This window comes from Hemiscyllium ocellatum (assembly GCF_020745735.1).
Source record: "Hemiscyllium ocellatum isolate sHemOce1 chromosome 27 unlocalized genomic scaffold, sHemOce1.pat.X.cur. SUPER_27_unloc_25, whole genome shotgun sequence".
Classification (NCBI taxonomy): Eukaryota; Metazoa; Chordata; class Chondrichthyes; order Orectolobiformes; family Hemiscylliidae; genus Hemiscyllium; species Hemiscyllium ocellatum.
This window is the reverse complement of record NW_026867493.1, coordinates 179,219-192,129: the sequence shown is the minus strand read 5'-3', so window position 1 is coordinate 192,129 and position 12,911 is coordinate 179,219. Positions and strand designations below refer to the sequence as shown.

At 45.1% G+C, this 12,911-nt stretch overlaps 1 protein-coding gene and 1 non-coding gene across 2 annotated transcripts; both read right to left on the bottom strand.

The window, feature by feature from the left end:
• Window positions 1–3,527: 3,527 nt before the first annotated feature.
• Window positions 3,528–4,163, bottom strand: LOC132807830 (zinc finger protein 664-like). The gene has a single exon (XM_060821817.1). The coding sequence runs from the start codon at window positions 4,161–4,163 to the stop codon at window positions 3,528–3,530; it is 636 nt and encodes a 211-aa protein (XP_060677800.1).
• A 4,691-nt stretch (window positions 4,164–8,854) lies between these two features.
• trnan-guu (transfer RNA asparagine (anticodon GUU)) lies at window positions 8,855–8,928 on the bottom strand. The gene has a single exon. It is a non-coding gene; the product is annotated as a tRNA-Asn (tRNA).
• Between the last annotated feature and the right edge of the window lie 3,983 nt (window positions 8,929–12,911).

Here is a 12,911-nt window from a genome sequence, read left to right as displayed (position 1 = left end):
GCTCATTAATTGTTAACTTCTCAATTTGTTGTTCTTGTTATATTTCTACATGGTTGACACATTCCTATGTTTTAAAATGATATTCCAACCATACAGGAATTTTCCATGTAAGTAATCATACGTTAGAGGGTTTGGAACGTGAATGTAACTTTTAAACAGAAAGTATTTATTCATGCATGGGGTGTGGGCATCGCTGGCAATGCCTGCATTTATACCATCCTTAACCACCCTGTGGTTGGTTGGAAAAGTGAATGAAGGTGTCTGAGATTGTCTTGATCAGCACAGAAATCTCAAAGATCGGTCTGCTCAGGTAGAAGTACCCTCCACTCCCACAGCCAAGTCTGCATTCATTGCAATTATAGACGCCATCTAAAACTCCCAGGACAAGGACAGCATGGGATCACAATCAGAATAAAACTTCCTCTACTCTTAATTTGAAAGTGAAACTACTTCAACACTGTCCCCCAACAAACACAGCCAAGACAGAGACAGCATTGGGTTAGATACAGAGTAAAACCTCCTCTACACTTCCCCATTCATATAGTTCCAAGACAATGACAGCAAAGGGTTAAATAAACTGTCGAGCTTCTTCCATTATGACTGACACTGAGTACGTTCTACATTAGTCCTCAAGGAAAATTCAGAACTGAGAATATTATCTGGAACTGAATTCACACCCCCTAATGGGAATGACAGCAACAGAAAATCATGTCGTGAAACACAGATAAAACACACACAATGTACAACAAAACTAGACTGTTATTGAGATCAAAGATATTTAAATGACAGGAAACATTGTCCCCGCAATGATCCGAATGAGTGCTGAACAACTTTTTCACATGAATAATATTCTCTGGGAATGCAATGTCCACCTCACTACTGTCTGTTCAGTTCCCCTGCTCTCGTTTAGGGCTGAGTTGCACATAGTGGCGTGGGAGGGTCAAGAGGTTAGACAGTTAAGGTCAACTTAGATTGAGGGCATCCTGTGTCATGCCAGTGAGGTCGAGGGTCGCTGATTTACTCAACTTATAATCGGGGACAAGGGGATGTCAGGCTGGGCTTGTATCAGTTTGAGTTTAGAAGAAACAGATGATCTTATGGAGCTGTACAACATCTGGAGAGGACTTAATGTAAATGTAATGTCCACTCACTTCCACCCAGAGACTAGCCTCTCATTTCAGATAAGAGAGTCTTGTTTTTCTCTCAAGTGTTCCCGAGTCTGTGAAATTCACTTCTTTAGAGAGCAGCATGTGGTGGTGGCACGGTGGTGAGCACTGCTGCCTCACAGCATCAGTGACCTGGGTTTGATCCCACCCTCGGGCCGACTGTGTGGAGTTTGCACATTCTCCCCTTGTGTCTGTGTGGGTTTCATCTGGTGCTCTGGCCTCCTCCCACAGTCCAAAGCATATGCAGGTGAGGGTAGATTGACCATGGGAGATGCAGGGTTACAGGGATAGGGTAACGAACTGGGTCTGGGGTGGGATGGTCAGTCAATGTTGACTCGATGTGCTGAATGGCCTACTTGCACGCAATTGACCCATATCAATCAATAGTGTACACTTGCTTTATGGTTACCGACATCCAATTACATTCGTGGTTTTGGTTATTTCATCTCTTACGTTATCGTATTCAACCAACTACAACATCTCGAAACTTGCGTAATTACAATATCCAATATCTTCAGAGTACTTTTTCTTTTTGTCACGACCATTATCTTGATCTCTGACGTGTGACTTCTTCATTTCTGCCAAAGTTCCTTATTTGTCCCTACATTGTCATGGTTTTACTTTGTCGAATGTCTTCCTGGCTTTTGCAGTTAACACCCTATATTCCGCCCTCGTCAACTTTTTCCCTTACAATTCTGTACTAAGAATTTCATGAAAAACCTCAGAGCGTGCTGAGACTGTGGAACTCACTACCACAGTGAATAGTTGGGTTGGAAGACATTACAACTAAGGGTAAGCAACCTCATACAAATGAATGTCACTGTCACCAGATTCACAACAGAGTGAGATTAAAACATGATAATGTCCCTCCATTTCTCAACTGTTCTTAACCAGACTTGATGAAGAACAGACCTTGCACATCAACATAATAATTTAAACAAAAACCCAACATTATAATTTAAACACGGCAACTTTTCCAGGGCAAATTTAAAGAAGATAATCTAATTAGTAGCAATGATTTAAATCCTTTGATCAAGTCCCCCACCATCTCAGAGACAGAAACTTAAGCGGCAAATTAAGAAAGAATTTTTTTTTAAACTTACCAATTCAAAGAAACAGTTTCCAACAATGGATTGCCAAGCCTTTGTGCAATCCTTGGACTATGAGTTTTTCACAGATACGTAACGGAAAATCTAATTTAAAGGCCGCTACTGAATGTGAATAGACACCCCAAAGTATTTAGCCATTTCTTACAGGCTGGGATTCATTCCCAGAAAGAGCCAACAATTCTTTAACTGGACATTAGAATCAAGAGAGAACAGTGCCTGGACTCAACAAGCAGCAATGCCTAATGGAAGCAAAGTTGGCGGCGGGGGAAGGCGGGGCAAGGGCATGAATCAAAAAAAATCACTGACTCTCCCACTGCAACACACACTGTCAGAATGCACAGGGGCTCAGTCCTGGGAGTGACCCACAGCAGTTTCATCAAGAGAACCACACTTGATGAACAGATCTTGCACACCAGAATTATAATTTAAACAAAAACAAACAATTATGAATACCACAAATTTACTAGGGCAAAATTAAACAAGATAATCCAGTTAATAGCAATGATTTAAGCCCCTTGATCAAGTCCCACACCATCTCATAGACAGAAACTTAAGGCATAAATTAAGGAAGAGAATTTTAAAAATTATCAATTCAAGCAAACAGTTTCCAACAATGGATTGCCAAGCCGTTGGGCAATCCTTCGACAATGAGTTGTTCACAGGCACATAACCGTAAATTTAATTTCAAAGTCACTGCTGAATGCGAATCGACACTCTGAAGCATTCAGCTATTTCTTACAGACTGGGGCTAGTTCCCTGACAGAGCCAATAATTCTTTAACTGGACAGAAAAAAAAACTAGAGAGAACAGCTCCTGGTCTCAATGAGCAGCAACGCCCACTGGAAGCAAAGTTGCGGGGTGGGGGAGCACGACAGCGTAAAACTAAAAAAATCTGACCAACTCTCCCATTATAAGCACTGTCAGATTGGGCTGGGGTTCAGTCCTTGCAGTGACCCACAGCAGTTTCACCAGCAGAATCAGATTGTTGGGAGCACTGGGGTGCCCGCTGGTGCTTCTGCAAGGTGCAAAATGATGAGAAACTCCGCCTGCACTTGGGGTAGGTGAACGGCCTCTCTCCAGTGTGGCCCCGCCTGTGTCTCAGCAGGAGGGAGGAATTGCAGAAGGTCTTCCCGAACTCTGGGCAGAGTAAGGGCCTCCCCCCATATGGACCCGAAGGTGGGATGCCTGGGTAAACCCTTCCCGCACTTCAGACAGGAGAATAGCCTATCCTCGGTGTGGACCCGCTAGTGCCTCAGCAGGGCAGAGGTATCATTAAAGGCCTTTCCGCACTTGGAGCAGCTGAAGGGTTTTTTTCCAACATGTGGACACGGCGGTGGGTCAGCAGGACGGAAGAATAGCTGAATACCTTCCTGCTTTCGGGGCAGGCGAATGGCCTCTCGCCTGTGTGGACCCGCTGGTGCCTCTGCAGAATGGAGGAACTGCTGAAGATCTTGCTGCACTTGGGACATCTGATGGGCCTCTCTCCCGTGTGGACCCCCTGGTGCTTCAACAGGCAAGAGGAATTGCTGAAGCTCTTTCCACACTCGGGGCAGGGGAAACGCCTGTTGCTCGTGTGGACCCGCTGGTGCCTCTGCAGTACAGAAGAATTGCTGAAGGCCTTCCCGCACTCAGGGCAGCTGAAGGGTCTCTCCCAAATGTGGACCCGCTGATGGCCCAGCAGGTGGCAGGAATTGCTGAAGCCCTTTCCGCACTCAGGGCAGGAGATCGGCCTCTCCCTGGTGTGACTGCACCCATGAATCTCCAGGTCAGAAGGGAAACAGAAGCTTTTCCCACAGTCGCCACACTTCCATGGCTTCTCCAAGGGACGGGATTCCTTGGCTTTCTCCATGACCAAAGCTTCAGCTGCATACAAACGCGTGTACAGCATCTCCCTGCAGTGAATTCCTCTTCCCAGTCTGTATAACGTTTTCTGGCTCCACAATCAGAGTGCTGCAACAGTTGGGTCTCTCTTCCAGTCTCACTGATGCTGAAAACGTACTGAAACAGGAACCAAAAAGCTTGGTTCCTTCTCACAGAATCAGAGTCGAAAATTGTTATAGTGCCGATGGATTCAGTGACTGTCAGACACTGATGTGAAATTGAGGACTGGAGAGTCAGAGTCAGAGTCAAAGTGCAATGCTGGAAAAGCACAGCAGATCAGGCAGCATCTGAAGAGCAGTAGAGTCAATGTTTCAGGCAAAGCCCTTCAGCTATTGATTTTGAAACTTCTGTCTTCAGATCTTCAAATAATCTGTAAAAAGAGATTACAAAAATCATCACTGTCAGTCCAGGTTAGAAATTCCAAACAAGCAATTCTACTTTCCGCAAAAGATTCTTTTCTTTTTCCAAAAAATTTAAAGCACCATCCCACCCTCTCTCAACCCTCTATTCTCACTCCGCTCAAACTAATTCTCCCGATGGTACTGATTCAGGAACTTACAGAGACCGAAAAGTGAAAACATCAAGATAGACACCTCTGAATTTTGGCTACATCTACCTGAAAGCTAGCATCTTTCACGACATCTAGGAGTGAGTAAGTCTGCTTTTGGGAAGCAAAAAAAAAGTCAATTCAGGATGAACCTTCAATGCAGCTTCTTGAGAAACCCCCAGACATGAAATGGTTAACATCTGGGGAGGTGGACGTGGGGAGCTGGGGGAAATGAGATATCAAGGCATTGGCACCGACACCAGACAGAAACTGAACATATAGGCATGGCAAACATTACGAACAAGCCAGAGTCATAGAGATACACAGCACAAAAACAGGTCCTTCGGTCTAACTCATCCGTGCCGACCAGATAGCCTAAATTAATCTCGTCTCATTTACCAGTACTTGGCCCATATCCCTCTGAACTCTTCCTATTCATATACCCATCCAACTGCCTTTTAAATGTTATAATTGGAACTACACCCATCACTTCCTCCGGCAGATCATTCCTTACACTTGCCTCCCTCACACCAAACATATTACCCTCCTGTTCTGGACTTCTCCCATCCCTGGGAAATGACCTTGTCTATTTACCCTATGCTTGCCTGTCATGATTCGATAAACGTCTGTAAGGTCAACCTGCAGCCTCTGGTATACCGGGGAAACAGCTCAAGTAATGCACTACGTTTAGTTGTAGCTTCACATTCACCGAACCTTCCTCCCGTGTAAAACACTGTTTCCCTCCCCCCACACTATCCATGGGAAAAGCCAAGAGCTCTGAGATTCTGGAGTTGGGGGAATGCCACGTAGAATTCCTAAAATGTGGAAATACGCAATTCAGCCCAACAAGTCCACACCGCCTGTCCAAAGTGTAACCCATCCAGACACATTCCTCTATCCCGTTATTCCACATTTACTCCTGACTAATGCACACTGAGGGCCCGTTTAGTTCGGCCAATTCACCAGAACATTTTTAGATTTTGGGAGAAAGCTAGAGCACCCGGAGGAAACCCACGCAGATAAGTCGGGGAGAACGTGCAGACTCCAAACAGACAGTCGCCCCAAGCCTGGAATCGAACACGGGTCCTTGGTACTATGAGGCAGTGCTAATCACTGAGCGATCGCGCTACTACTGTGGGCAGAACGAGGTGGGGACTGGGGCCTTTGTTAATTGTACCACACAGTGGATTGTGGAGTAAGGATAAATCTCACGGGATCTCGGGAGAGCTAACCAACTGGGTACAAAAATTTAGAAGCGCGTTGTTGTAGATGCTGGAATGCTTCTTGAAAACAACCAATGCTGGAGATCACGGTGGGTCAGGCAGCGCTGTGCTACTCTATGACTGGATAGTGTGGATGTGGAGATGATGTTTCCACTCGGAGAAGGGTTGAGGATGCCAAGTCATTGAGGGCATTTAATACAGAGATAGGTTCTTGATTAGGAAGGGGTCAAGGGTTATGAGGAGACGGCAGCAGAATGGGATGGAGAAACATATCAGCCGGGATCGACTGATGGAGCAGACTCGATGGGCCAAATGGCCTCATCCTGCTCCTGTATATTATGGTCTTAAAGCTGGGCAGATGACTTAAGGGGTTCTCACAAACTATTTCAGAATCCTGAAGAGGAGTTGTTGGACTCGAAACTTTAACTCTGCTTTCTCTCCACAGATGCTTCCAGTCCTGCTGAGTTTTTCCAGTGTTCTCAGTTTTTGTTTCAGATTTCCATCATCCACAGTTCTTTGTCTTATTTATCACAGTCATTTCTTGCCCTTCCCAAGTGTTTGGAACTTCATCTCACTGATCTACAAACTGTTCACTTACCGTAGAAATGACCACTACCTCCTTATCAGAGTAGATCACTTTGTTGCAAAATGATTGCCCAATTCTGTGACCAAAATAATTGCATTCGTAATTACTTACACCAGGGACTCTCAATATCTCAGGCAAGAACACAGCCAGATAGTTTCAGACAGTACATTTATGTGATTTGATACAATTCCTTATTCCCTACTTTACCAGGATGTTGCTGGGAATGGAGGGTTTGAGTTAAGAAGAAGCTGGGACATTTTTCCAACCGAGCCTAGCAAGTTGACAGATAACTTTATAGAGGTTTTTAAAATCAGGAGAGGTATAGATAAGGTGTCATTTTCAGGAGGCTCAGAATATTTTATTGCCCCAGAAGGTGTAAAAGGGGGTCAAAGCTTCAGCAGAAATCAAGCAGAGCTGAGAACAGACAACATCCAGCTCTGTGGGAACAGGGAGATCAGCTGACAGAGAAATCAGGACCTGAAATCCGAGCTGACATCAGACTACCGTGTTATCAGTGCTTTGATTAGCAGTGCCCATCCTCTACCGTTACTGAGCTTCCCACTCGTCTTGAATGCCACGTATCCCCTCGATATTCCGGATCCAATCCTTATCATTCTGAAGCTATATCTCTGTAAGGAGTCTCAGATCAGCATTATTCTCTTCAACATGTGCAGTCAATTAATTCGCTTTTGTTACAATGCAGCACACATTCACATACTGAGCTTTTAGTTTTAATTTTTGTGATGGTTAGAATCCAGTTTTGATTGCTAGGACATTTATTCTCCTTGTCCCTTTCTCTCATTCTCTGATGTTTATTTTCCACATCACTACATTGCTCACCGGCCTTGATTTGGATTCGCCATGTTAAATTGCCCAGTGTCCAGGATGTGCAGGTTAGGTGGGGTAGACATGGGAAACGCAGGGTAATCGTTTCAAAGTAATAGAAGCAGTAGGCCATTTGGCCCATCGACCCTGCTCCGCCATTCATTAAAATCATGGCTGATCTATCAATCACCTCAGCTCCTCCTACTTGCATTATCCTAACTACACTTAATTCCCCTACCACGCAAAAACCCATGCACCAGTGTCTTAATGAAGCTGCTTTTACTGCTTCCTTGGGCACAGAATTCCATAGATGCACCGACCTCTGGGAAAACCAGCTCCTCCTCATTTCTGTCCGAATTCTACTCCCCCCTAATCTTGCAGCCTAGTCTCAACCGCCAGCAGAAAAGACCTGATGGGATGGTGATGGTGGAATGGTTGGGAGGTGTGTCTGGTTGGTGTATTTTTGGAGGGCTCCGTGTGGAGTCGATGGCCTGAATGGCCTGCTTCCATACTGTAGGGATTCAATGATATACTGCAGTTATGTTTGCCCCCGATCACAGCACCCAGAATGCCCCATCTTCCACAAATCGAAAGACAATTCCCACCCTGCCCTCTTGTATGTGTATTATCTAAATGCTTAATCGTTTCTGGTGAATACAGCCCACACCTCCCACTGCTGCCAGCGACCTTTACAATGCTGATGAAACAATGCAATACCTGCAGTACTGAAAATAGTAAGGCTTCTAACGATACCAGTTACTGATTCACTGCACCTTCTGATTGACAGCATTGGAAATACAATGTTGGAGCCTGACAGAAATGAACAGTTTAAACAAAAACCGACCTAACCCTTCACTAGGCTCCCCGCTCAGCACACTGTACTTACTGCCGGTAAACCTTAAAACACTACAGCCCCACAGTGCAATGAATTCCCACTTTCTAACAAAGTCCTGGATGTCACTCACTCAGCTGCTATCTTAAAAAAAATGAAGATTTATGCTCCTCGTAAGGGCAAAACATCGTTGAAAGCTGCTTCTGGAAGTCCACTCTTCACAGCGACATTTTTGCTTTCATCAAAGATCATTAGAGTCATGCAGTACGAAAACAGACCCTTCGTCCAACTCGTCTGTGCCAATCAGATATCCAAAATTAATCTCGTCCCATTTGCCAGCATTTGGCCCATAACCCTCTAAACCCTTCCTATTCATATACTCATCCAGATGCCTTTAAATATTGTAATTGTACCCCACTTCTGAACTCAATTCCTCTTCATAATATATCACTTGCCTTGCTCATTGCCTGCTGCATCTGCCCGACAACTGGCATCCTTACATCATTCCTGGTGAAAGGCTTGTGCCCAAAACTCACTGTCCTGCTCCTCAGATGCTGCCTGATCTATTGCGCTTTTCCAGTGCCACATTTTTCGACTTTCACCTCTTGTCCTCACTTTCTCCACATTCCAATATATCACCATTTAAACAATTCACTGATTTTGTTTTAAGAAAATCCAAACACTCCGCCCCTGGATGGGCGCGAACCACCAACCTTTCGGTTAACAGCCGAACGCGCTGACCAATTGCACCACAGAGACAGATACGAGCGCCGCCCCTGCAGTCTCTTTGAGGAAGCTACTATTCAATTCATAATTCAACTTGCCCCGCCCAGAATTACCATTGTCTTCTATCAGTTTTTCTTTTCCATAATAAAGCCTTGGACATTCATTGTGGAGACATGTGGACAGTCTGATCCCACCATCTGCAGGCACATCCATGTCACGAAGAATTAGCTCTCCTACATCGGGGCCATTGCCCTCCGAGCCTTTCAGTGTTTTGCCTCTTACCGAATTTTCTCATTGGCCCCGAGCCACATTGCGGCACTGCACTTGCCATGTGTTTGCCAATTGAGACACAGACCTGGACCAACTTCGGGAAGAGGCAAATCACTGAGTTCTGAACAAAAACCGTAGCACACTCAAAACATCGGCTTTGTTTACCTTTCCACAGATTCTGCTCGACCCGTTGGCTTTCTACAGTATTCGCTGTGCTTGTTCAACACAAATGCTGTTTTCCATTAAAGAACTTCAAACCCTGCCCTCTGGTAACTGACCCTGGTCAGTGGTAATAGGTTCTTCTGATCATTTACCTGCCCAGTCCCACCACTTCTTCTCCCATCATTGCCAACAGCCCCTAGAAATCTCCAGTTAACCTTCTTTGCTCCAAAGACAACATTCCCAAATTGGGAATGTCTCAACAAAATGGAAATTCCTCATCCCTGGATATGATGCAAGTGTTACAATAGGGAGGAGATTTTGGCAAAATATTGTCAGTTAGCAGGTGGAATAATTCTCAGGAAGTAAAAGAGAAATCCCAGTCTCCAGCTTTGTGAACCTTTAGAAACTCTTTGGGAAGTGGAATTAGAGGAGAATGAAGGATGAACTGTCCGACTGAGCAGAGACAGTCCAGACACCGTCCCCTTGTTTAAGAGGCCGGGAGATGGACTCTGATATTCTCAGTAAAAAATGAAGTCTGCAGATGCTGGAGATCACAGCTGAAAATGTGTTGCTGGTTAAAGCACAGCAGGTTAGGCAGCATCTAAGGAATAGGAAATTCGACGTTTCGAGCTTAAGCCCTATTCCTTAGATGCTGCCTAACCTGCTGTGCTTTAACCAGCAACACATTTTCAGCTCTGATATTCTCAGGACATGAACTGATCTGAGACATTGAAAGAATTCTCTGCATATCAGGAATTCAAACCCCTTCACGGCTGGGGGTCAATGAGAAAATTCGGTAAGAGGCAAAACACTGAAACGCTCGGAGGGTGATGGCCCCGGTGTAGGAGGGCTAGTTCCTTGTGACATAGATGTGCCTGCAGGTGGTGGGATCAGACTATCCCCGGTGTCTCCAAAGTGAATGTCCAAGGCTTTATTATGGAAAAGTAAAACTGATAGAAGACAATGGTAATTCTGGGCAGGGCAGGCTGAATTATGAATTGAACAGTAGCTCCCTCAAAGAGACTGCGGGGGTATGCTGGCCAATCCTGTCTCTGTGGCTCAATAAATCAGTGCGTTCGGCTATCAATCGAAAGGCTGGTGGTTCCAGACCAGCGAGGGACAGGGTGTTGCGTGTTTCTCGCTCCGACCGCTGCGAATTTCGCGTTTTTAATGGTGTCAGGAAAATGTTTCCCAAACGGAAATCTTCTCTACTGAGGAAGTACAAAGGAGTTTCTGAATTGATTGAATTTCTAACGTAAAGGACTACGGATGCTGAGAATCCAAGACAGAAAGAGAAACTGCTGGAGAAATTCAGCGGGTTTGGCTGTACCTGGAGAAGGAAAAAAAAGTTCTGAAATATTGCCTCTGATTCTCTTTCCACGGATGCTGCCTGACCTGTTGAGTTGCTCCTGCAATTTCTGTTGTTGTTTTTAACTGAATGTCCATTTCATCTTTCGGGATGAAACACACAGACTCGCCATTTGCTGATATTTAATCCTTTCAAAACCTGTGAAGTGACTGGATTCAAACAAACTCTGCAATGATTCACTCTTTCTCAGCTCCACAGGCAGACAGACTTGGGAAGTGAAGCTGTCAGTGTGGTTCTGTATTGGTGGGCCGAGTGGTTAATGCGATGGACATGAAACCCATTGCGGTTTCCCCACGCAGGTGTGAACCCTGCCGACTACAGTTGAGAAACGTCGTCAAAAAGAAAGGGAGATTGCTCCACGTTTTTTTTAAAGATGCAAATCAGTGGAGGGGTTGAAATATTTCAATCACATTGGGACTGGTCGGGAATCTGCAACCCACCGCCTGTCAGGGTGGAACAAGCAGATACCCACAGAGCTGCTTTTGAGGCAATGAGTCAAGTGTTTGGAAATGAGACGAGAACAGTGAGGGGCTGGAAATCGTGATCGAAATGAAGCAGGCACCTGAGGACAAGGGTGTTTTATTTGCTAGTGAAAGATACTGCTTCACAAAGTTTGGACTATTGAAAGCATTCGGTTCGAAGCCGGCATTCGGTTTGAATTCCTGATCTGCAGGAACGAGACTCTTCACTGTCTCGCTTCAGTAAGTGTCCCTGAGAACATCGGAGTCAAGTCACAGCGCTGTCAGAGGAGAGGAAGCTGAAATAGCCCCACACGCTGCTCACGAGCACATTTCACTCTCCTTAACTCACCGCCCCAACCACTGTGGTTCCTGGGAGTGGAAAGGGAACAATCACCAAAACCCAGTCTCAGCTTTGTAAATCTTCAGAAAATAAGAAAACCGTACATCCCTTTGCATCTTCTATCGTGACATGACAGTGTTGATTTTAAATGGCTGTCCAGTCAGTGCCGATTCGTTTTGGCTAAAAAAATGTTCCTTATCTCATCCCAGCATTTCTTGCCACAGGGAACTGTGTGGCAGAGTTCATGTACATATTTTCTTGTATGGTATAATACATGGAAATATCCCAACAATTAAAGGGAGTCAGGGGGCTGAGTTGAGTATGGTTGCCATTACAAAAGAGATAGTGCTAGAAAAGTTAAAAGGTCTTAAAATTGATAAATCTCCTGGTCCCGATGGGATACATCCTAGAGTTATGAGAGAGGTGGCTGAGGAAATAGCGGAGGCATTGGTTGAGACCTTTCAAGAGTCACTGGAGTCAGGAAAGGTCCCGGATGATTGGAAGATGGCTGTTGTAATCCCCTTATTCAAGAAAGGATCAAGACAAAAGATGGAAAATTATAGGCTAATTAGCTTAACCTTGGTTATTGGTAAAATTCTAGAATCCATCATTAAGGATGAGGTTTCTAAATTCTTAGAAGAGCAGAGACTGATTAGAACAAGTCAACATGGATTTAGTAAGGGAAGGTCATGCCTGACAAACCTGTTGGAATTCTTTGAAGAGGTGACAAGTAGGTAAGACCAGGGAAACCCAGTGGATCTGGTCTGTCTAGACTTTCAAAAGACCTTTGATAAGATGCCACACGGGAGGCTGCTGGGCAAGGTGAGGGCCCATGGTGTTCGAGGTGAGGTGCTGGGATGGATTGAGGATTGGCTGTCTGACAGAAGGCAGAGAGTTGGGATAAAAGGTTCTTTTTCGGAATGGCAGCTGGTGACGAGTGGTGTCGCGCAGGGTTCGGTGTTGGGGCCTCAGCTGTTCACATTATATATTAATGATTTGGATGAAGGGACTGGGGGCATTCTAGCGAAGTTTGCAGATGATACGAAGTTAGGTGGACAGGCAGGTAGTCCGGAAGAGGGGAGGCTACAGAAGGATCTAGACAGTTTGGGAGAGTGGTCCAGGAAATGGTTGATGGAATTCAACGTGAGCAAATGCGAGGTCTTGCACTTTGGCAAAAACAATAACAGCATAGACTACTTTCTAAATGGTGAGAAAATTAGTAAAGCCAAAGTACAAAGGGATCTGGGAGTGCTAGTCGAGGATTCTCTAAAGGTAAACATGCAGGTTGAATCCGTGATTAAGAAAGTGAATGCAATGTTGTCACTTATCTCAAGAGGGTTGAAATATAAAAGCAGAGATGTGCTACTGAGACTTTATAAAGCTCTGGTTAGGCCCCATTTGGAGTACTGTGTCC